Source organism: Anomaloglossus baeobatrachus, chromosome 3 (genome assembly GCF_048569485.1).
Source record: "Anomaloglossus baeobatrachus isolate aAnoBae1 chromosome 3, aAnoBae1.hap1, whole genome shotgun sequence".
Classification (NCBI taxonomy): domain Eukaryota; kingdom Metazoa; phylum Chordata; class Amphibia; order Anura; family Aromobatidae; genus Anomaloglossus; species Anomaloglossus baeobatrachus.
Genome location: NC_134355.1, coordinates 214409704 through 214431713, shown reverse-complemented (window position 1 = coordinate 214431713; position 22010 = coordinate 214409704). Strand labels below are relative to the sequence as shown.

Genomic DNA, 22010 nt, shown 5'->3' with positions numbered 1-22010 from the left:
GCTTGACCGTGTGCATGGCATTATGAAGTGCAACAAATTTTGCAGCGTAATGTACGGCCCAGTGTGAGAAAGCTGGGTCTTCCTCAGAGGTGATGGGTCTTCCAGCAGGACAATGACCCAAAACACACTTCAAAAAGCACTAGAAAATGGTTTGATGAAAGCACTGGAGACTACTAAAGTGGCCAGCAATGAGTCCAGACCTGAATCCCATAGAACACCTGTAGAGAGATCTCAAAATGGCAGTTTGGAGAAGGCACCCTTCAAATCTCAAGGACCTGGAGCAGTTTGCCAAAGAAGAATGGTCTAAAATTCCAGCAGAGCATTGTAAGAAACTCATTGATGGTTACCGGAAGCGATTGTTCACAGTTATTTTGGCTAAAGGTTGTGCAACCAAGTATTAGGCTAAGGGTGCCAATACTTTTGTCTGGCCCATTTTTGGAGTTTTGTGTGAAATGATCAATGATTTGATTTTTGTTTCATTCTCTTTTGTGTTTTTTTCATTGCAAGCAAATTCAATGACGATAATAATACCAAAGAATTTGTGATTGCAATAATTTTCAAGAAGAAACTGAGTATTATCTGGCAGAACTGCAGGGGTGCCAATACTTTTGGCCAGCACTGTATATACAGTATGAATATATATCTCTTTTTACATTATTTTTTTTTTACTTTGTTGCTATATGGGATATTAGTTTTTATTGATCTGATGACAGGTATAATGTATTGTAATTTTAAACTGACAGAAGCTGGGATGACTTTGGAATATCTGCACTCGCAGGGGGTTAGACCCAATTGCCCTTGAGGTCCCTTCCAACTCTACCATTCTCTGGTTCTATGAGAAGCACCTGGGATCATGCTAGGAGCTTTCCATAGCTTGGTAACCCATAGGCAGTCATGACAACCTCGGGTCACCATGGCAATGATCAGACCCTCGCGATCACATCGTGGGGACACTGATCTGATGGGAGTGGGAGGGCGATCCCTCTCCCAATCTCCTAAATTCAGCAATATTTTCATATTTTTATCACCAAAATGTTTTAACCCCAAGTTTTGACATTTTCACAAGGGGAAATAGGTAAAAATGGCACTAAAATCTGTTACACAATCTATTCTGAGTATAGCAATACCCCATATGTGACTGTACATTTCTATCTGGCCACACCATAGGACTCAGGAGGGCTTTTAAAGCACAAATCTAGTTTCCAGACTCCATTTGCAGAACCCTGTAAGTAGCAGAACTCTGCCTCCACCCCCTCAAATGTCCTCATGTTGGAAATGACTAGGGCTGAGCGGTCCCAGACTGTAAAAGTCTGGATTCGCGCAATTTCAAAGTTGCCCGGGTGCTGACCCGGGCCCGGGATTCTGGCTGTTTGATCCTGATCTCAAAAAAATGTAAAAAAAATAGAGGCAAAATAAAGAAAATAAGAATGAAGCGAGCGCTTCATACTTACCGAGGCTCTGGCCAGCTGTACGCTGCTCCCACACTTTTGTACGCTGCTCCTGCTGCCTCCCTGTGCCGCTCATTTCAAATGAATGGCTTTTGTCGCCCACTGACCGGCCTGGTGTCTGTGATTGGTTGTAGTCAGACACGCCCCCAGCCTGTGTGACGCTTCTCCCTGCACCCACTCACCCCTCATCGCGGCTCATTCATTCTGCACTCACTGTGGGCAGCCATGCTGCTCTATGGCCGCTCTCTGTGATACCTGGCAGCCGCACATACCACGTACACGAGCATGCAGCTGCATAGGACTACATGCAACTGACCTACACCTGTCAGGAGAGTGTGCGGCTACCGGGTGCTGCAATGCGAGAGTCGTGCGAGTTATATGATTCCTGTGAGCGCACCGTAAGGCCGGAGTCACACTTGCCTGAGTCTCGCATTGCATCGTCCAGCACGGCCTGATGCTCTAGAAACAAATGCAGATGCACGCTCCTGTCAGGAGAGTGTGTGGCTGCCGGCTTGTGTGAACTGTGGTAGAGCCACTCTCTCAGCAGTAGGAGATGAATGCAGGAACACCTCACGTGTCGATTTTCACCTGGTTTATTATCAGCAGCCACAATCTATTTACAAAAAAAATAGAACTACTTTCTTCAGCACAGGAAGTTACAGAGCACCCTGAGTGTGTCCAGAGGCCTGGCTTTTACCTCTGGGACCACACCCCGAGGTGGAGATATGGTGAACACCCATCTCTTTAGCTGTCCACAACAAACCCGGCCCAGATAATACAAATTAACCCTCTCAGCACGTAATGTGCTGGAGTACTACATCCGGGTTCACATCACTGATTGCAGCAGTTGCAGCGACACATCTCCCCTCGTGTACATCACCTGTGATCACATCACATATTCCCCCCCTCTGCCCAAAGCCGGGGGCATGGGCATCTTCAACCACTAAACAGGGGAGCCGCGACAGAGCATCTGCATTCCCATGTAACTTCCCCGGCCGGTGCTCTACATGGAAGGCAAAGTCTTGAAGGGCTAGAAACCACCTGGTCACCCTAGCATTCTTTCCCTGTCTGCTTCTCAACCATGTCAGTGGCGCATGATCAGACACTAGCCTGAATTTACGGCTTAGCAGGTAGTATTTTAGAGAGTCCACTGCCCAGCTAATGGCCAGGCATTCCTTTTCCACAATGGCATAGTTTTTCTCACAAGAGGAGAGTTTCCTACTCAGGTAAAGCACTGGATGTTCCTCGCCATTTATTTCCTGCGACAGCACAGCTCCCAACCCGACCTCCCAAGCATCAGTCTGAAGCACAAACTCCTTTGTAAAGTCAGGTGCCACCAGGACTGGCTGCCGACACAGGGCAGACTTCAAGTCCTGGAACGCCACCTCCGCCTCAGAGGTCCACTTGGCCACTGATGGTTTTGCAGCCCTAAAGAGATCAGTCAGTAGAGCGGCGCTCACAGCAAAATTTGGTATGAACTGGCGGTAGTATCCGACTATTCCCAGAAATGCCCTAACCTGCTTTTTAGAGAGTGGTCGTAGCCAATTCTGGATCGCCTCCACTTTATTCACTTGTGGCTTGATTAGGCCCCTACCGACAACATAGCCCAGGTACCTGGCCTCCTCCTTCCCTATGGCACACTTCTTCGGACTTATGGTAAACCCCGCCTTCCTCAATGCATCCAGCACCGCCTGGACCCTCTGTAGATGACTCCCCCAATCCGGGGTGAAGATCACAATATCATCCAGATAAGCTGCGGCGTACTTCTGATGAGAAACTAGGATCCGGTCCATGGCCCTCTGGAAGGTGGCTGCGGCTCCCTGCAACCCAAACGGCATCCTGTTGTACTGGAAACATCCGTCAGGTGTAGAGAAAGCCGTCTTCTCCTTGGTCGTTTGAGACAGGGGTATTTGCCAGTACCCTTTTGTCAGGTCAAGGGTGGTAATATACCTGGCTGGCCCAAGCCTTTCAATGAGCTCATCGACTCGAGGCATCGGATAAGCGTCAAATTTTGAGACTTCATTTAACTTGCGGTAGTCATTGCAAAATCGCCATTCTCCATCCGGCTTTGGCACAAGGACGATAGGACTAGACCAGCCACTTCTTGATTCCTCAATCACGCCGAGACTCAGCATCCTCTTCACCTCTTTTGAGATCACTTCTCGGCGGGCTTCGGGGATCCGGTACGGCTTCAGATGTACTCTCACGTGTGGTTCCGTCAGAACTTCATGTTCTACAACCTGTGTACACCCCGGCAATTCTGAAAAGAGATCTCGATTTTGATAAAGCAACTCCCGACACTTCTGCTTTTGGGCCCTTGACCGCGTGTCTGCCACTGTGACGTCCTTGATATCAGCGTCCACCTTGGCAGCTAGACACGGAGCTTCCAACGCTTCCCTATCTCGCCATGGCTTAATAAGATTAATATGGTACACCTGGTAGGGCTTCCTTCTACCCGGTTGGTGGATCTTATAATTCACTTCTCCCAGTTTCTCGACCACTTCATAGGGTCCCTGCCACTTGGCCAGAAATTTACTTTCCACAGTAGGGATCAAAACCAACACACGGTCGCCAGGGCTGAACTGTCTCACCCTGGCAGAGCGATAATATACTCTCGCCTGTGCCTCTTGAGCCCGGAGAAGACTCTCTTTCACGATGGGTATCACCTCAGCCATCCTCTCTTGCATCTGGGCCACATGCTCAATGATACTCTTATGAGGGGTAACCTCTGCTTCCCAGGTTTCTTTGGCTATATCAAGCAACCCTCGGGGATGTCAACCATATAAAAGTTCAAAGGGAGAGAACCCGGTAGAGGCTTGTGAAACTTCCCTGATAGAAAAGAGCAAGTATGGAAGCGGGCAATCCCAATCTCTGCCATCCTTCTCCACGACCTTCTTAAGCATGGACTTTAAGGTTTTATTAAATCTCTCCACACGGCCGTCTGTCTGCTGGTGATAGACTGAAGTCTTCAGTTGTGTAATCCGCAGCACCTTGCACAGTTCCCTCATGACTTTCGACATAAAGGGGGTGCCTTGGTCTGTCAGGATCTCCTTTGGCAGTCCGGTCCGAGAGAAGATATGGACCAACTCCCTGGCTATATTCTTAGAGGAACAATTTCTCAATGGTACCACCTCAGGGTATCGAGTCGCATAGTCCAGAACCACTAAGATATACTGGTGCCCTCTAGCGGATTTTACCAGGGGGCCCACAAGATCCATGACAATATGGTCAAACGGGATCTCTATTATAGGTAATGGCACAAGGGGACTTCAAAAGTGTGAAACTGGTGCAGTTAGCTGGCAGGTGGGACAGGGTCTACAATAATTGAGAATCTCTCGATGACACCCCGGCCACTTGAACCTCTGAAGAATCCGCTCCTTTGTTTTATCTACCCCAGGTGACCACCCAGGACATGAGAATGGGTCATGTCTAACTCTCGGCGTCTATAAGGCCCTGGTACCAATAGTTGCTCAATTATCTCACCTCTCAACTGGGTAACCCGATATAATAATTCCCCATTTACTGCAAAGTGAGAGAATCTGGTGTCAGCCCCTGGCTCTTGAGCAACCCCGTTTATGACAGTCACATTTTCAAATGCCCCCTTTAGTGTCAGGTCCCTCATTTGCACAGTCCCAAAGTTCCCTTCGGAAACGGCCAACTCCGGAATGTCAACCTCCTGGGACTCGGCCTCGTCCTCATCGCCCACCAACACACATAGGGGGAATTCATCCGCCTCCGACTGAAATGAAGTCTTATCATTGAGGACTAACTGTCCTTTATCTGAGACACAGGGTTCCACTCCTTTACTCCACAACTTCCAGAACAAAGCAAAGTCTCGCCCTATTATTACTGGGTGCAACAGATCTTTTACCACTCCAACCTCATGAGACTCCGACCCACAAGTTGTTTTTATAATCACAGCGGCCACAGGGGCCCCCTGTGGCTCTTGTACCCTTCTTTTGGGTGTCGCTCCCTGAAGAAACCCCAGAATAGGGAAATGGTAAGTCCCGTGGCTTCCCTCGGGAACTCTCTACCACCTGGTACCTCTCCACCAGTCCAACCAGGTCGTCAGCATTCAAGGGGTTTCCCTGGGCAACTCAAGTCTGCACTGGCTTCGGAAGGGAGTGAATAAACCTGTCTATTACGACCCGCTCCACCATCTGCGCTGGGGTGGAGGACTCTGGCTGCAACCATTTTTTTTTACCAGATGTAATAAATCAAACATTTATGAGCGAGGGGATTTGTCGCCATGATATGCCCACTGGTGGACCCGTTGTGCCCTAACAGTCATAGTCACACCCAGGCGTGCCACAATTTCAGCCGTTAGTTTGTCATACTCCTTAGCGTCCTGTAAAGCAAGATCATAATAGGCCTTTTGTGGCTCTCCACTTAAATATGGCGCCAATACCTCCGCCCACTGCTCCGGCGGGAGATTTTCTTGTTCAGCAACTCTCTCAAACACCGTCAAGAAGGCTGCACTCACTGTGGGCATCCATGCTGCTCTATGGCCGCTCTCTGTGATACCTGGCAGCTGCACATACCACGTACACGAGCATGCAGCTGCATAGGACTACATGCAACTGACCCACACCTGTCAGGAGAGTGTGCGGCTACCGGGTGCTGCAATGCGAGAGTCGTGCGAGCTATATGATTCCTGTGAGCGCACCGTAAGGCCGGAGTCACACTTGCGCGAGTCTCGCATTGCATCGCCCAGATGCTCTAGAAACAAATGCAGATGCACGCTCCTGTCAGGAGAGTGTGTGGCTGCGGGGTGATGCAATCTGATACTCGTGCGAGTCATGCGGCTTGTGTGAACTGTGGTAGAGCCACTCTCTTCAGCAGTAGGAGATGGATGCAGGAACACCTCACGTGTCGATTTTCACCTGGTTTATTATCAGCAGCCACAATCCATTTACAAAAAAAACAGAACTACTTCCTTCAGCACAGGAAGTTACAGAGCACCCTGAGTGTGTCCAGAGGTCTAGCTTTTATTTCTGGGACCACACCCCGAGTAGGAGATATGGCATACCTCCCAACTTTTAAAGAAGGGAAAGAGGGAGAAAGTTTGCGGCGCGCGTTTTTAGGCCACGCCCCCTAACCACACCCATTTCACAGTCACGCCCATATCCACTTTCCATCCACACCCATTCAGCATGGACACGCAGGCAGCCGGCGGGCCTCCAGCACGGACACGCAGGCAGCCGGCGGGCCTCCAGCACGGACACGCAGGCAGCCGGCGGGCCTCCAGCACGGACACGCAGGCAGCCGGCGGGCCTCCAGCACGGACACGCAGGCAGCCGGCGGGCCTCCAGCACGGACACGCAGGCAGCCGGCGGGCCTCCAGCACGGACACGCAGGCAGCCGGCGGGCCCCCAGCACGGACACGCAGGCAGCCGGCGGGCCTCCAGCACGGACACGCAGGCAGCCGGCGGGCCTCCAGCACGGACACGCAGGCAGCCACAGTGAGGCGGCCGGTCGCCCGCACAGTGAGGCGGCCGGTCGCCTTCACAGACAGGCGGCCGGCCGCCTGCACAGAGAGGCGGCCAGCCGCCCGCACAGAGAGGCGGCCGGCCGCCCGCACAATGAGGCGGCGGGCCGCCCGCACAGACAGGCGGCGGGGGGCGCCCGCACAGACAGGTGGCGGGCCGCCGCACAGAGAGGCGCGGGCCGACCGCACAAAGAGGCGGCCCGAACAGAGAGGCAGCCGGTCGCCTTCACAGACAGGCGGCCGGCCGCCCGCACAGACAGGCGGCGGGGGGCGCCCGCACAGACAGGCGGCAGGGGGGCGCCCGCACAGACAGGCGGCAGGGGGGCGCCCGCACAGACAGGCGGCGGCCGGGGGTGAGGGGAGAGGGAGGGAAATCAGCGCTGGGGAGATTAGTTTACTGTACCAGCAGCAGCACAGGCAGCGCTCCTCTCTATGCCACGTCTACTAGGATGGTAGGAGGGAAAAGCAGGGAGGCGGAGAGAGAGTGGGTGGGCGGAGCCCGGGAGCCGGCCGTCCCGCCCGTGGCAACGGGACAAACAACGTAAAGCGTGAAAGTCCCGCTGTATCCGGGACGGTTGGGAGGTATGCAGCATGTTAGAATGTGTATATAAGATCACACTGGTGGTGGCTGCAGCTTATAGGCCCCAAATCTGGTGACAGGTTCCCTTTAAAGTGAACCTGTCAGGTGCAATATGCACTCAGAGCCAGGAGCAGTTCTGGGTACATATTGCTAATCCCTGCCTAACCGTCCCTGTATACACTAGCATAGATAAAGAGATCAAGTACAAATATTTTTAAAGATCTTATATCTTATGCTAATGAGCGCGGGGACTAGTCCCAAGGGCGTTACTTCACTTGGCTAGTCGGCTCGCATAGCATGTTTGCATGTTATTACGCCCCTGTGTGAGTACTAACACGCTATGTGAGCCGACTAGCCAAGTGAAGTAACGCCCTTGGGACTAGTCCCCGCGCTAATTAGCATAAGATATAAGCTCTTTAAAAATACTTTTTCTATAGATGCCTTTATCTATGCTAGTGTATACAGGGACAGTTAGGGATTGATTAGCAATATACACCCAGAACTGCTCCTGGCTCTGAGTGCAGATTGCACCTGATAGGTTCCCTTTAAAGGGAACCTGTCACCAGAAATTTAGCAAAAAAAATAAAAGATTCCCCTCTGCAGCTCGTGGGCTGCATTCTGGAAAGGTTCCTGTTGCTATTGTGCCCCCTTTGAGACCTAAAAAATACTTTATGAAGTCTTACCTTTTTGTATGCAAATCTGTTTTTATGGTCACGGGGGCGGGCTGTCTGGCGTCCGTTATTCCCCCTCCTGCCGCTGTACGCCGTCCCCCATTGCTCATTTCCATACATGAGGACGCCTTCCTCATGTAACTGTCCTCCTGAAGTTTTGTGCATGCCCAGTGCCACTCTCGCGGGAGTGAGCACTGTGCAAAGTGTGAACGCTTTTGAGGTGATTGCGCAGGCGCGAGATTATGGGCGGCGCTGTTATTGTCATCAGCAGTGTCATCCAAGTACCCACCCATAATCTCGTGCCCGCGCTTCTCACTCTGCCTCCACCGTTATGCGCAAGCACTGTCCATATGAACCATGTTACCTATTACCATGGGCGCGAGATTATGGGCGGCGCTGTGATTGTCATCAGCAAAGTCATCCAAGTACCCGCCCATAATCTCGTGCAAGCAGTAATAGGTAACATGGTTCATATGGCCAGCACTTGCGCATAACGGTGGAGTCAGAGGGAAAAGTGCGGGCACGAGATTATGGGCGGGTACTTGGTTAACGCTGCTGATGACAATCACAGCGCCGCCCATAATCTCACGCCTGCGCAATCACCTGAAAAAGCGTTCACATGCGCAAAACTTCGGGAGGACAGTTACATGAGGAAGGCGTCCTTGTGTATGTAAATGAGCAATGGGGGACTGCGTAAAGCGGCAGGAGGGGGAATAACGGACGCCAGACAGCTCGCCCCCGTGACCATAAAAACACATTTGCATACAAAAAGGTAAGACTTCATAAAGTATTTTTGTAGGTCTCAAAGGGGGCACAATAACAACAGGAACCTTTCTAGAAGCAGCCCAGGAGCTGCAGAGGGGAATCTATTACTTTCATTGTGAAATTTCTGCTGACAGTTTCCCTTTAACTGGTAGGGGAGCCAGGATAAAGCAGAGCTGAACCTGTTGGGAAGCTAGGACCCAGCAGCTCCACAGGCAGGAGACCACTGATCGGTAAGCTAATAGAAGCCTGTAGATGTCACTCTGCATAGGTTATTACTGGCCAGTGCTATCTGCAGGAGAGAGAAGTGCTGATTGCACGGTCTCCTCAGCTTCCTGATTCCCCGTGTGTCTGCAGCAGTGAGAAGCCACACGGGGAATCAGAGAGAACAGCTGCAGAGAAACGCAGGCTTCGGGACTGGGGATGTCCGCTCTGGGGGAGGGGGGGGTCAGCTCTGCTGCAGGGGGGTCGCTCTGCTGCAGGGGGTGATTCATACCTCAGCAGCAGTCACAGGAGTTTCAAGGTGCGCGCTCGACTCTGTAATGAATAGAAGGGAGAAACAGCGAGGCGGGGCTACAGTGGGTGGGCGGAGCCACGGGACAAACAGCCTCACGGGCGGGACTCGGGATCAAAGGCTCAAAAGAGGGACTGTCCCGCTGTATCCGGGACGGTTGGGAGGTATGGATATGGTGAACAGCCATCCCACCCATCTCTTTAGCTGTCCACAACAAACCCGGCCAGGTAATACAAATGAACCCTCTCAGCACGTAATGTGCTGGAGTACTACATCTGGGTTCACATCACTGATTGCAGCAGTGGCAGCGACACATATCTCCCCTCGTGTACATCACCAGTGATCACATCACAGAACTCATCATAAGGCCGAAGTCACACTTGCACGAGTCTCGCATTGCATCACCCGGCAGCCGCACACTCTCCTGACAGAAGCGGGTCAGCTGCATGTATTTCTATGCAGCTGCACGCTCCTGTCAGGAGAGTGTGCGGCTGCCAGGTGATGCGATGCGAGACTCGCGCAAGTGTGTGACTCCAGCCTTATTTTGATACACAGCCATGATAAAGCCCGACAGCTGGGGGTCTGCAGGTGTGGGCTTTATCTATGCTGGTATCCGAATACAGGGACCCTGCTCCAATTGTTTTATTTATTCATTCATTTATTTTTATACCATGATACTCACCTGCAGACAGTTGCACTGCTTTCCCTGCCCACCGGCCGTCCTGACGCCTGTGATTGACATACTGCCACTCAGGGTGGGGGCACATCTAACTGCAACCAATTACATGCGCCCATGAACTGGGAAAGCAGTGAATATTCAATGAGGGTTAATTGTTGGCTTTGGAAGGGAAAGCATGACCTGGAAGCAGCTTGCCGCCATGACGGAGGTTCGGTGAGTACACCGTGCGCGCTCCTACCCCCATATCCCTTCTACCAACAGTTTTAATCTCCAGTTTTTGTTTCCCATAGACTTATCCAGGTTTTTGTTTTTTTTTTAAATTTAGCAGGGACACGCCAGTCCCGATTTTCTGCGAGATCACCCAGCTCTAGAAATGACATCCCTCTGTGAATTAATCCTTAGGTGTAGTGATGATTTTAACTCCACGGTTGTCGGCTGACGTGTGAATGGTGGATTCGGCTACAGATGCGGGAGTGGCTGCCATGTGAACAGTGGTATGGCTACTGATGGGAGAGCTGCTGCCGTGTCAATGGTGGGAACAGCCACGGATGGGAGAGTAGTTGCCATATGAACGGTGAGTACGGCTACTGATGGGAGAGTGGCTGCCATGTGAATGGTGGGTATAGCCACTGATGGGAGAGCGACTGCCGTGGGAATGGTGTTTGGCCACTGATGGGAGAGCGGCTGCTGTGTGAATGGTGGGTACGGCCGCTGATGGAAGAGCGGCTGCTGTGTGAATGGGTAGTATGGCCATTGATGGGAGAGCATTAAAGAGAGAGCGACCTCGCATCACCCCTTGTAGTTGCTCAGGAGGAAAAATATATATATTGACAAGGATAACTCCGGCACACTACCAATTTCCCATAAGGTGTCAAGGAACACAGTAGAATTGATGTTAAACTCCTTTTCTTTTATTTTGTTGGTGCAAAATGTGAAAAAAAAGTGCTGTACAATTGCCCACCAGGTGACAACGTTTCGGCCTATCGGCCTTCTTCAGGTCGGACAGACTGGATACAATATTTACAGGTGTGAGAAAAAAACAAAATAGAACAAAAGGACGTTCATCAATGTTTAGTCATATCAGTATTTTACAGTATAAAATACGCAATATATGGTCAAGGGAGTCATGGAGAGACAGTGGTAAAGAATCATAGGTACACAACAGCAGGCAGAAATAGGAGTTAAGGTATTTAACCGAGCCTCAGGGTAGGAAGCAAACGCAAGGATGGTTATTGTGTGTGGACACGGTAGGTTCGTGCAGAGTGGGTAACATGGTCTGACATAGGGTGACCTAGGGTGACCATGGGAGGTGGAGAATGTGGTAGGTCAGCTCACCTAGATTCCAACAGGACATGAAGTTAGTTGGGTATGTAGGGTACATACGTACGCGCTCAATCTGTCGTGTGGACACTGGATAAATAATTTTAAACAAGTGTATTTAATGTAATAAATCCTAGGAATCAGACCATGCAGTCGTAAAGTAATGGTGAGAGCGTACCATATGTGGAGTCACACAGTAGATAGGACTGGTATATCGGGATGGCTCATAAAGGGATGTAGATTTATGGCAGGTGGTTCTAGAGATAAAGAAAATCAGAATATACTGGTTATGGTATTTATATATGAGTCAAAAAAAGGGGGATATATAGGTATGACTCATTATAGAGTCTGTGAAACCGATACAAGGCTAATATGATAGCAATAACGGTACGCCACCAGGTCATACACGGAAGATGTACTACCATCAGGGTGTGTGTGTGTCATATCTGTGTATGGGATCAATATAGTCACTATGGAAGTAGGATTCCTTACACCTTATGGGAAATTGGTAGTGTGCCGGAGTTATCCTTGCCAATTGATGGGAGAGCAGCTGCCCTGTCAATCGTGGGTACGGCCGCTGATGGGAGACCTGTGTGAATGGTGGGTACGGCCACTGATATGACAGCGGCTGCCATGTGAATAGTGGGTACGGCTAGTGATGCGAGAGCAGCTGCCATGTAAATGGTGGGTAGGATCCCTGATGGGAGAGCGGTTGCCATATAAATGGTGGGTATGGTCGCTGATGGGAGAGGGGCTGCCATGTGAATGGTGGGTACGGCCACTGATGGGAGAGCGTCTGTGGTGTTAATGGTGGGTATGGTCTCTAATGGGAGAGCGTCTGTGGTGTGAATGGTGGGTACGGTCACTGATGGGAGAGCGTCTGTGATGTGAATGGTGCGTACGGTCACTGATGGGAGAGCGTCTGTGGTGTGAATGGTGGGTACGGTCACTGATGGGAGTGCGGCTGTGGTGTGAATGGTGGGTACGGTCACTGATGAGAGAGCGTCTGGTGTGAATAGTGGGTACGGTCACTGATGGGAGTGCGTCTGTGGTGTGAATGGTGGGTACGGTCACTGATGGGAGAGCGGTTGCCATATAAATGGTGGGTATGGTCGCTGATGGGAGAGGGGCTGCCATGTGAATGGTGGGTACGGCCACTGATGGGAGAGCGTCTGTGGTGTTAATGGTGGGTATGGTCTCTAATGGGAGAGCGTCTGTGGTGTGAATGGTGGGTACGGTCACTGATGGGAGAGCGTCTGTGATGTGAATGGTGCGTACGGTCACTGATGGGAGAGCGTCTGTGGTGTGAATGGTGGGTACGGTCACTGATGGGAGTGCGGCTGTGGTGTGAATGGTGGGTACGGTCACTGATGAGAGAGCGTCTGGTGTGAATAGTGGGTACGGTCACTGATGGGAGTGCGTCTGTGGTGTGAATGGTGGGTACGGTCACTGATGGGAGAGCGGTTGCCATATAAATGGTGGGTATGGTCGCTGATGGGAGAGGGGCTGCCATGTGAATGGTGGGTACGGCCACTGATGGGAGAGCGTCTGTGGTGTTAATGGTGGGTATGGTCTCTAATGGGAGAGCGTCTGTGGTGTGAATGGTGGGTACGGTCACTGATGGGAGAGCGTCTGTGATGTGAATGGTGCGTACGGTCACTGATGGGAGAGCGTCTGTGGTGTGAATGGTGGGTACGGTCACTGATGGGAGTGCGGCTGTGGTGTGAATGGTGGGTACGGTCACTGATGAGAGAGCGTCTGGTGTGAATAGTGGGTACGGTCAGTGATTGGGAGTGCGTCTGTGGTGTGAATGGTGGGTACGGTCACTGATGGGAGAGCGTCTGTGGTGTGAATGATGGGTACGGTCACTGATGAGAGAGCGTCTGTGGTGTGAATGGTGGGTACGGTCACTGATGGGAGTGCGGCTGTGGTGTGAATGGTGGGTACGGTCACTGATGGGAGGGCGTCTGTGGTGTGAATGGTGGGTACGGTCACTGATGAGAGAGCGTCTGTGGTGTGAATGGTGGGTACGGTCACTGATGGAAGTGCGGCTGTGGTGGGAATGGTGGGTACAGTCACTGATGGTAGAGCGTCTGTGGTGTGAATTGTGGGTACGGTCACTGATGAGAGAGCGTCTGTGGTGTGAATGGTGGGTACGGTCACTGATGAGAGAGAGTCTGTGGTGTGAATGGTGGGTACGGTCACTGATGGGAGTGCGTCTGTGGTGTGAATGGTGGATACGGTCACTGATGGGAGAGCGTCTGTGGTGTGAATGGTGGGTACGGTCACTGATGAGAGTGCGGCTGTGGTGTGAATGGTGGGTACGGTCACTGATTGGAGTGCGGCTGTGGTGTGAATGGTGGGTACAGTCACTGATGGGAGAGAAGCTGCCGTGTGAATGGTGGGTACGGCCACTGATATGAGAGCGGCTGCCATGTGAACAGTGGGTACGGCTAGTGATGCGAGAGCAGCTGCCGTGTAAATGGTAGGTACTGTCCTTGATGGGAGGTCGGTTGCCATGTAAATGGTGGGTACGGTCACTGATGGAGAACCGTTGCTGTGTAAATGGTGGGTACGGTCTCTGATCGGAGAGTGGCTGCCGTGTAAATGGTGGGTACGGTCACTGAATGGGAGAGCGGCTGCCGTGTGAATGGCGGGTACGGTCTCTGATGGGAGACCGGCTCCCGTGTGAATGGTGGGTACGGTCACTGATTGGAGTGCGGCTGTGGTGTGAATGGTGGGTACAGTCACTGATGGGAGGGCGTCTGTGGTGTGAATGGTGGGTACGGTCACTGATGAGAGAGTGGCTGCTGTGTGAATGGTGGGTACGATCACTGATGGGAGAGCGGCTGCTGTGTGAATGGTGAGTAGGGTGAATGATGGGCACCAGCACATATGAGGAAGGCACAGGGAGCAGGTTGCACTTGCCTGTCTGGATGCGACGCTGAGAGTTGCTGTGCCGGCGGGGGGTGCATAAGCCAGCGGGTAACTGCAGTTTGTGGCTGTGTTCCCTGCAGGTCCTGCCTTTCCCGTGAGTGCCGTGACTGCCGAGGGCAGAGCCATGCACTGTAAGGCTCTGCGCAGCGAATACATGAAGCGCTTTCGAGACCCCGAGTGGGAGGCATGCAGGAGCTGCTATGAGGAGATGCTGAAGTACCGGCTGGGCCGGCGGATGCTGGAACATGCACATAACCCCTGGTTGTGGGACGGCTGGGACGGCAGCTCTGGCTCCAGCAGTGGTCACTCCACACCACCCACTAATCTGTGTGAGCCCAAAGCACTGGAGCGAGGCCAGCCTTCATACACGCCGGCACCTGCCAAACAGCCAGAGGGCACGGCCGGACCGAGGGCACCATGCAGCCCAGCGGCAGAGAGAAGTGGAGACGACCCCCTCTCACAGGGTATGTTCTGTTCTATGCCATGTATGTATGTATGCCATACCCACATCAAATTCAGTTGAATCCAAACTGGGTTTAGGTATTAAAGCTGGCATCAAAGTGGGCAAGCCGCTTCTTTTCACTGATTAATTTAAGTAACTGGTGTTTTAAAAGGGTTACATTAATTTGGGCAACTGATATCACATTGCCAACACACAGAGCGGTATACGCCTCTAATTCAGCTCAAAAGGTGGCCCGATAGGCTCTAAGCATAAAAGCCGGCATCAAAGTGGGTGAATGGCCACTAGTGTTTTTAAAAATAAAAATCATTTTGGGCCACAAATATCACTCCGCAGACTTACAGATCGAAGCCACTCTTTAAACTTGGTTCTCTCTATTCTCGCCCAAACAGGTTCTGGGCATAAAAGCTATCATCAAAATGGGCAAACTGATTCGAAAAAGTGTTGTTTATGCACCACTCCAGTGTTTTTGTTTTTTTATTTTAACGCTGAAGTGGTGCTTTAAGACGTAACCGTCATTTTAATTTTGATTTCATAAACCAATAGTACACATGAAAATAAGCAACTTTGTAATATATCTTATTAGGCAAAATTGCTTCGTTGTCTGCCAGAATTGATCAGTCATTATGAAAATTCGCAATTTGGAGGTAAAATCTGTATTCAGTGAAGACTTTCCCATTACGGAGATAGATGGCAGTTGGTGCTGATGAGATTCTAAGATGACGGGAGGAGGGAGGACCTAGTTAAAAAAAACTGTGTGGGTTCCCCCCTATTTTTCATAATCATCCAAGGCACAGCAGATCGCTGGGGGCTGTATTATCAGGGTTGGAAGACCCATGGTTATTTGGCCTTTCCCAGCCTAAAAATAACAGCCCGCAGCATCCTAAGCAGTGGCGCATCCATTAGATGTGTTGATTATGGCTCATGTCCCAGCTCTTCCCGATTGCCCTGGTGCAGTGGCAATTCGAGTAATTGTTTATGGGGTTCATGCCAGCTGTAAATTGACAGTTGGCAGCAAGCTCTGGTGTTAGTAATGGAGAAATGTCTATCAGACACCCCCATTACTAACCCAGTAAATGTAGATAGAAACACAAAACAAATAAAAAAAATATTTTATTTAGAAAAATATCCCCCAACTCAAGCCTTCATTCATCAATTTATTTAAAAAAAAAAAAAATATTCCAACGTAACCCATATGGAGGACCCATGACGCCCCCCCCCCCCCCAACTCAGTGGCCCAGCCTATAAAGAACAGTCAGCGAACGAGCCCCATAGGCTTGAACAGTATGAGGTCACGGCAGTTCACAGCCGCCGTATCACACAGTAGTGTGAGAACCACCGGCGACAGTGACGTCATGAGGTCTTTGCAGTTCACAGCAGCCGACTCACACAGAAAGTAGTGCGGGAGCTGACGCATCTCCTGTAACCGTCAGCAGTTCTCCTGCTACCATGTAACACGGTTGCTATTAACTGTGGGGACTTCATGAGGTCACAGCAGTTCACTGTTGCCAGCGGTTCTCACACAGCACAGCGTGAGAGCCAGCAGTGGTTGCTGTTCCAGTTTATAGGATTTGTTCATTCTCTGAGCGTTCTTCATGGGGTGGGCTACTGAGTCGGGGAATGTTGTAGGACCTCCACGTGGATTATGTCGGAATTTCAAGGCTTTTTTCACAGCTGGCATCAACCCCATTAACCATTATCCCGATTGACTCTGCACCAGGGCAATCGGGAAGAACTTGGTACAGCACCAGAAGTAGTGCTTCTAATGGATGCACTACTTCTGGGGCAGCTCTAGGCTGCTATTTTTAGGCTGGGAAAGACCTAATAACCAAGGCCCTTCCTACCCTAAAAGTACCCCAGCTATCAGCTTTACCTTGACTGGTTATGAAAAATGGAGGGGATCCCACACTGTTTTGTTTTTTTTGTTTTTTAAATTATTTAATAAAAAAAAAAGCGTGGGATCCCCTCTACTTTTCATAACCAATCAAGGTAAAGATGACAGCTGAGGGTTGCAGTCTGCAGCTGCTGCTTTACCTATGCTGGTTTTAAAAAATAGGAGGAACTCCATGTCATTTTTCCCCTTTATTTATTTTTATATCATTAGATAAATATATATTTATAATTTTTCTAGGTTTACACATCTTTTGCACAAAAAAAAATTAATTTCAGTATCATAGTTTTTTTCCCAGTACCTGTCACACAGATGTCACATGCACACATAGATAACACACTGCCAAAACAGACCGTGCAACATGTGCGTTTTTTCCAACAGACCTGTGAAGAGGGCCTTCTGTGCACGCTGCTTTTTTTTTGTACAGTTTTGGGTGCAGTTTGTGGTCCTAAACTGCATGTATGACCTTCCCCAGCAAAGTCTATGAGAAATTCGAAAGGCTGTGTGCACATTGCTTCTTTTTTGCCTGCAGTTTTGCAGGTTGCAGAAAAAAGAAACAGCATGTCACTTTTTTTCTGCATTTTTCCCTGCATTGTGCCATTAACAATGTTAAAAAAACGCAGGGGAAAAAAAACAGGGCTGTGGAGTCGGAGTTCATTTTGGTGGAGTCGGAGTCGGTATAAAATGGACCGACTCCGACTCCTAAAATATATAATACATTGGGTACAGTAGTTCAATGTATTATATAGAGAATGTGCTGAATATATTTTCATAGGAATTTGTGAAAGTTATGAAATGTCCTATAAATGGATGTTCCATTCCTCATCTAAGGCTACATTCACACACAGCGTTTTTGCTGCGTTTTTTGAGGATACGTTTTTCAGCTGCAAAAGCAGATCAGCTTTTTAAAAAACTGCATCACCTGAAAGGTTTTTGAGCTCATAGATAATGTTTTCAATAGCAAAAGCAGATTAGAAAAACTCCACACAAACTGATATGCTCATTCTTTGTGAGTATCCATTTTTGAGCCCAAAAATGGATCCTCACAAAACGATGTGTCTGAATGTCATATCTTGAAACCCATTGACTTTGCTGGGATGCCCAGAGTCACTGCATTTCCCTGCAAAAACCGGATCCGCAAAAACGCTGTTTGTGAATGTATGTAGCCTCAGACTCTAGGCTTTGTCTTAGCTGAGATAAGTCTGTGCTGCACTTGAGCACCAGTGAAGCTCCTCCTCTACAGGCAAGGGTAAAAAGTAACCACACTCAGAAAAAAGGAAGGCCTGCACTAGATGAAAAATATTTTTTCTGTCAATGTATGACAAGTGACCCAGATGAAAACAAATGCTGTGAAGCCAAAATCAGTGCATACTCAGGCAGTGATAAAAATGCTCCTACAAGAGCTTCCAATCTAAAAAGACATTTACAACGCTTCTACCCAGAAGTTTTCAAAGCTGTGACTGTGAAAAATAACAGCAGCACCAAGAAACCAGTGCCCAGTGCACTAACATTAACAAGATATTTTGTAAGTGACAAAGTTACTGTAACAATGTTCAGAGCACGGTATCTTGTATGCCGTAGCGACCGCATGATAACACAGGCCTCACTATTTGGTTGTGAATTTGGTTAACATTTTATTCAGGTGCAGAAAGGGTTAACAAATTTTCAGTCAGTGGCTCTGAGGTATTCTGGCTCTGACAGGTTTAGTCTGGTTTTTGCGCGCCCGTTTTGCTGCCAGCTGATTGGATCAGCTGGGAGAAAGTGCGGGTAATTTTAACTATAAAAGTAGCTGCTTCCGTCAGCTGGCTGTCAGAAGAATTGAAGATCAAGAAGAACACCCACCCCCCCCCCCGGAGAAAGACTACTTCATGAGCTGCTCTCGTCGTGACATTTGTTAGTGGGAAAGTCGCCAGTTTTACTGGTGGACTGGTTGGTTATGGACTTCTTTTTGAAAGTATTGGGTAAAGTCGCCAGTTTTACTGGCGGACTGGTTGTTTATGGTATATGGTTATGGAAGAATTTTAATAAAATATTGGTTTTAATTATTTATTAATTAATTTATTTATTATGTAACCCTTAATAAATGTCACGGCCATTTTATGCCATTTACTTTATTCAAGTGTGGTGTCTTTAATTTAATGGGTAGGCCTTGTGTTGTCATGACAGCAGATATGTTTAAAAGACAGCTCATACAGCTTGTTGTGAAGGACAGTCTACCATTATCATTATTTGCACGGCCAGCTTTTACAGCTCTTAATGGAGTAATGGCCCGCAAACTTGGTGTTTCTCTGGAAAGAGAAAATATTAGAATATTAGTGATTGAAGAAGCCCTTAAACAAAAGGAAGATCTTAAAAAGACTCTCAAAAGACGCTTTATGTTTCTTAAAATGGATGCCTGCACACATCACAGAGTCAACTATTTTGCCATCAATGTTTGATATGTTTGTGACAACAAAGAAATTGTTACCAAGTCACTGGCAGGGAAACAAGCAAGGAAACCAGTTCCTGGACAGAGATTACACACAATTAGAGTATAATAGCAATTAGTGTATGTGTTTTAAAATATAACTTTTAATAAATATAATTAAAACCTAAAAAAGGTACCTAAATAAGCAAAGATTACCACCGGATTGACCTGTGGACAAAATTGCACAATCGCCCAAAATTGGGCCCTATTGACATACAACGTGGCTAAACCCCAAGAGGACGATAAGGCAGGGACAGTGGTCCTAGGCTCTGCCACGTATAAATATCAACAGGGGAAGCCTCAGTTACTTTAGTAGGTGACACCAAAAGAACTGAGTATACCCCATGTTGAATATTTTTGAAAATCTGCACAAGACCAAACAGGAAATAAGGTCCAAGTATAAAGCAACAAGGACAGTGGTCCTAAAGCTGCTTTCACACTACGTTCATACAAGTGCCCTCCCCTCTGTGCCGCCTTTGTGATAGGAAGGACATGACGGACTGCGGATCATCTGAATGGGTGAGATCCTTCCTTTATATCTGCTAAATTATACATGTGTATACTTTGAAGTGTATGGGGTATTTTTCTTTGGGATCAATTGATCATTGAGGTTTCACCTGTTATATTTATATATGATACCTCTTTTGATGTCCCTTGAATAATTGAGGTACAACTTAGGCTGCTTTCACACTACGTTTTTTTAACATGCCTCATGAGCGTTTTTTTGGTGCAAAAGCGGATCCTGTTTTTCCAAAGAAAAACGCATGCAAATGCATGTGTTATTTTACAGGATCCTGTCACTTGAAGTTTATGGGCGGGCATTGGAGTCATGTGATCGGGAGTGAAGGGAACTGAACGTGACAACCTGGAATTTCAGACGCAGCTGGGGTAAAAGAGAGAGGAGAGAGAAGAGGAGACAGAGGAGAGAAGAGAGTGCAGAGAGTGCGACTACAGAGAGTGAGACTGTGATCACGCCAGGCTGGTTTCTGGCCAAGCAGGATCCTGTCTATCAGCATGCCAGCGTTCACATGCGTTCGCATGCTGTTTAGTCAGGATCCAGCGATTTGCAGTATTTGGACGCAGCTCAAAAACGCTACAAGTAGCGTTTTTCAAAAATGTTAAAAAACTGCAAGTCGCTGGATCCTCACTATAACGCACACAAACGCATGTTGATGCAAGTCCATTGCAAATGCATTGAAATGAAAACGCATTTGCACTGGATCCGTTTTTGCGTTAAAAAAACGTTCATGACGCATGTTAAAAAAACGTAGTGTGAAAGCAGCTTTAGGACCACTGTCCTTGTTGCTTTATACTTGGACCTTATTTCCTGTTTGGTCTTGTGCAGATTTTCAAAAATATTCAACATGTATACTCAGTTCTTTTGGTGTCACCTACTGAAGTAACTGAGGCTTCCCCTGTTGTTATTTATACGTGGCAGAGCCTAGGACCACTGTCCCTGCCTTATCCCCCTCTTGGGGTTTAGCCACGTTGTATGTTAATAGGGCCCAATTTTGGGCGATTGTGCAATTTTGTCCACAGGTCAATCCGGTGGTAATCTTTGTTTATTTAGGTACCGTATTTTTCGGACCATAAGATGCACTTTTTTTCCTCCAAATTTGGGATGAAAGTGTGGGGTGCGTCTTATGGTCTGAATGCCTGCGAGGTAGTGAGCTGTGGGGAGGGAGCAGCTGTGGAGTGGGATCACAGGAGGCAGGGAGGGTCGCTGTTGCAGGATGCCGGCGGCTGGAGAAACCACGTGTACCCGCTGTTTAAAGTAAATGAATATTCATTAGCTGCTCCCCGCCCACCACTCTCCGCTCTCTTCAGTCAGTCACTAGAAGCGGCAGCAAATCAAATCAGCAAAGCAAATCAATACTTGTTTAATGTAAACAGCGGACACACGTGGGAGCTCCAGCCGCCGGCTTCCTTCGGCAGCTGGGGAAACTGTGTGTCCGCTGTTTAGGAGGCAGGAGCAGGGTGCCACTGCAGTCATGTCTGGCCCAGAGGAAGTGCAGATCACTGCAGTGTCCGGGCCAGAGCATGGCATACCATCACAGCACAGCCCGCAGTCTCTGTGCTGAGTGCTCACATTGCTTTCATTTTGATCCTTCCTCTGCACTAGAAACAAAGTCTCCCGTAGCTGACAAGGACCTGCAGTGATGTAATGAAGAGGGGTGGGCCAGAGCAGCACAGAACAGCACAGTGCCCCATCTCTTCATTACATCACTGCAGGTCCTCTTCAGATATGGGAGAGTTTGCTTCTAGTGCAGAGGAAGGACCAAACAAAGTTAGGTGAGCATCACATCTGTAAAATTAAGGCAATAAATAAATTTAGTATATAAAGGCATTACTGTATACCTGGACGGGGTTGGATCATTTTATATATATATATATATATATATATATATATTGAAGAAACCCAAGCATCGACCACCAGGGGAAGACTCGGCTCTCCTTTCAGCCCAATAAACAAAAGAATGTCCCAGGATCCATATGCTGGAACGATTTACATCTGCAAAGAATAATGTATTAGATCTGAAACAGCATCTTAACGTCATACCAACTTAGATACATACACCCTTTTCCACTGTGCCTATTTTTTTTTTATATATATATATATATATATATATATATACACACACACACACACACACACACACACACACACACACTAGGTTGGAGGATCACACACATAAGGATGGGGAACATACAAATTCCTCGATGGGGGGCCATATCTACCTGGAAGGGGCCCAGAATGGGGGATATGAGTACAGAATTTGGGGATATTAACAG

The 22010-nt window shown here is 48.8% G+C and overlaps 1 protein-coding gene across 3 annotated transcripts in view; it reads left to right on the top strand.

Annotated features, from left to right (window-relative positions):
* CCSAP (centriole, cilia and spindle associated protein) overlaps positions 1 to 22010 on the top strand; it is a 157582-nt gene that overhangs the window by 69855 nt on the left and 65717 nt on the right. For 2 of the 3 annotated variants that reach the window (XM_075339714.1, XM_075339715.1), the window contains 2 exons: positions 10545 to 10716; positions 14480 to 14863. In XM_075339714.1, the coding sequence (XP_075195829.1) occupies positions 10710 to 10716; positions 14480 to 14863 (391 nt within the window). In that variant the 5' untranslated portion in view covers positions 10545 to 10709. The remainder of the gene's footprint in view (positions 1 to 10544; positions 10717 to 14479; positions 14864 to 22010) is intronic. The other variant, XM_075339716.1, reaches the window with a different exon arrangement.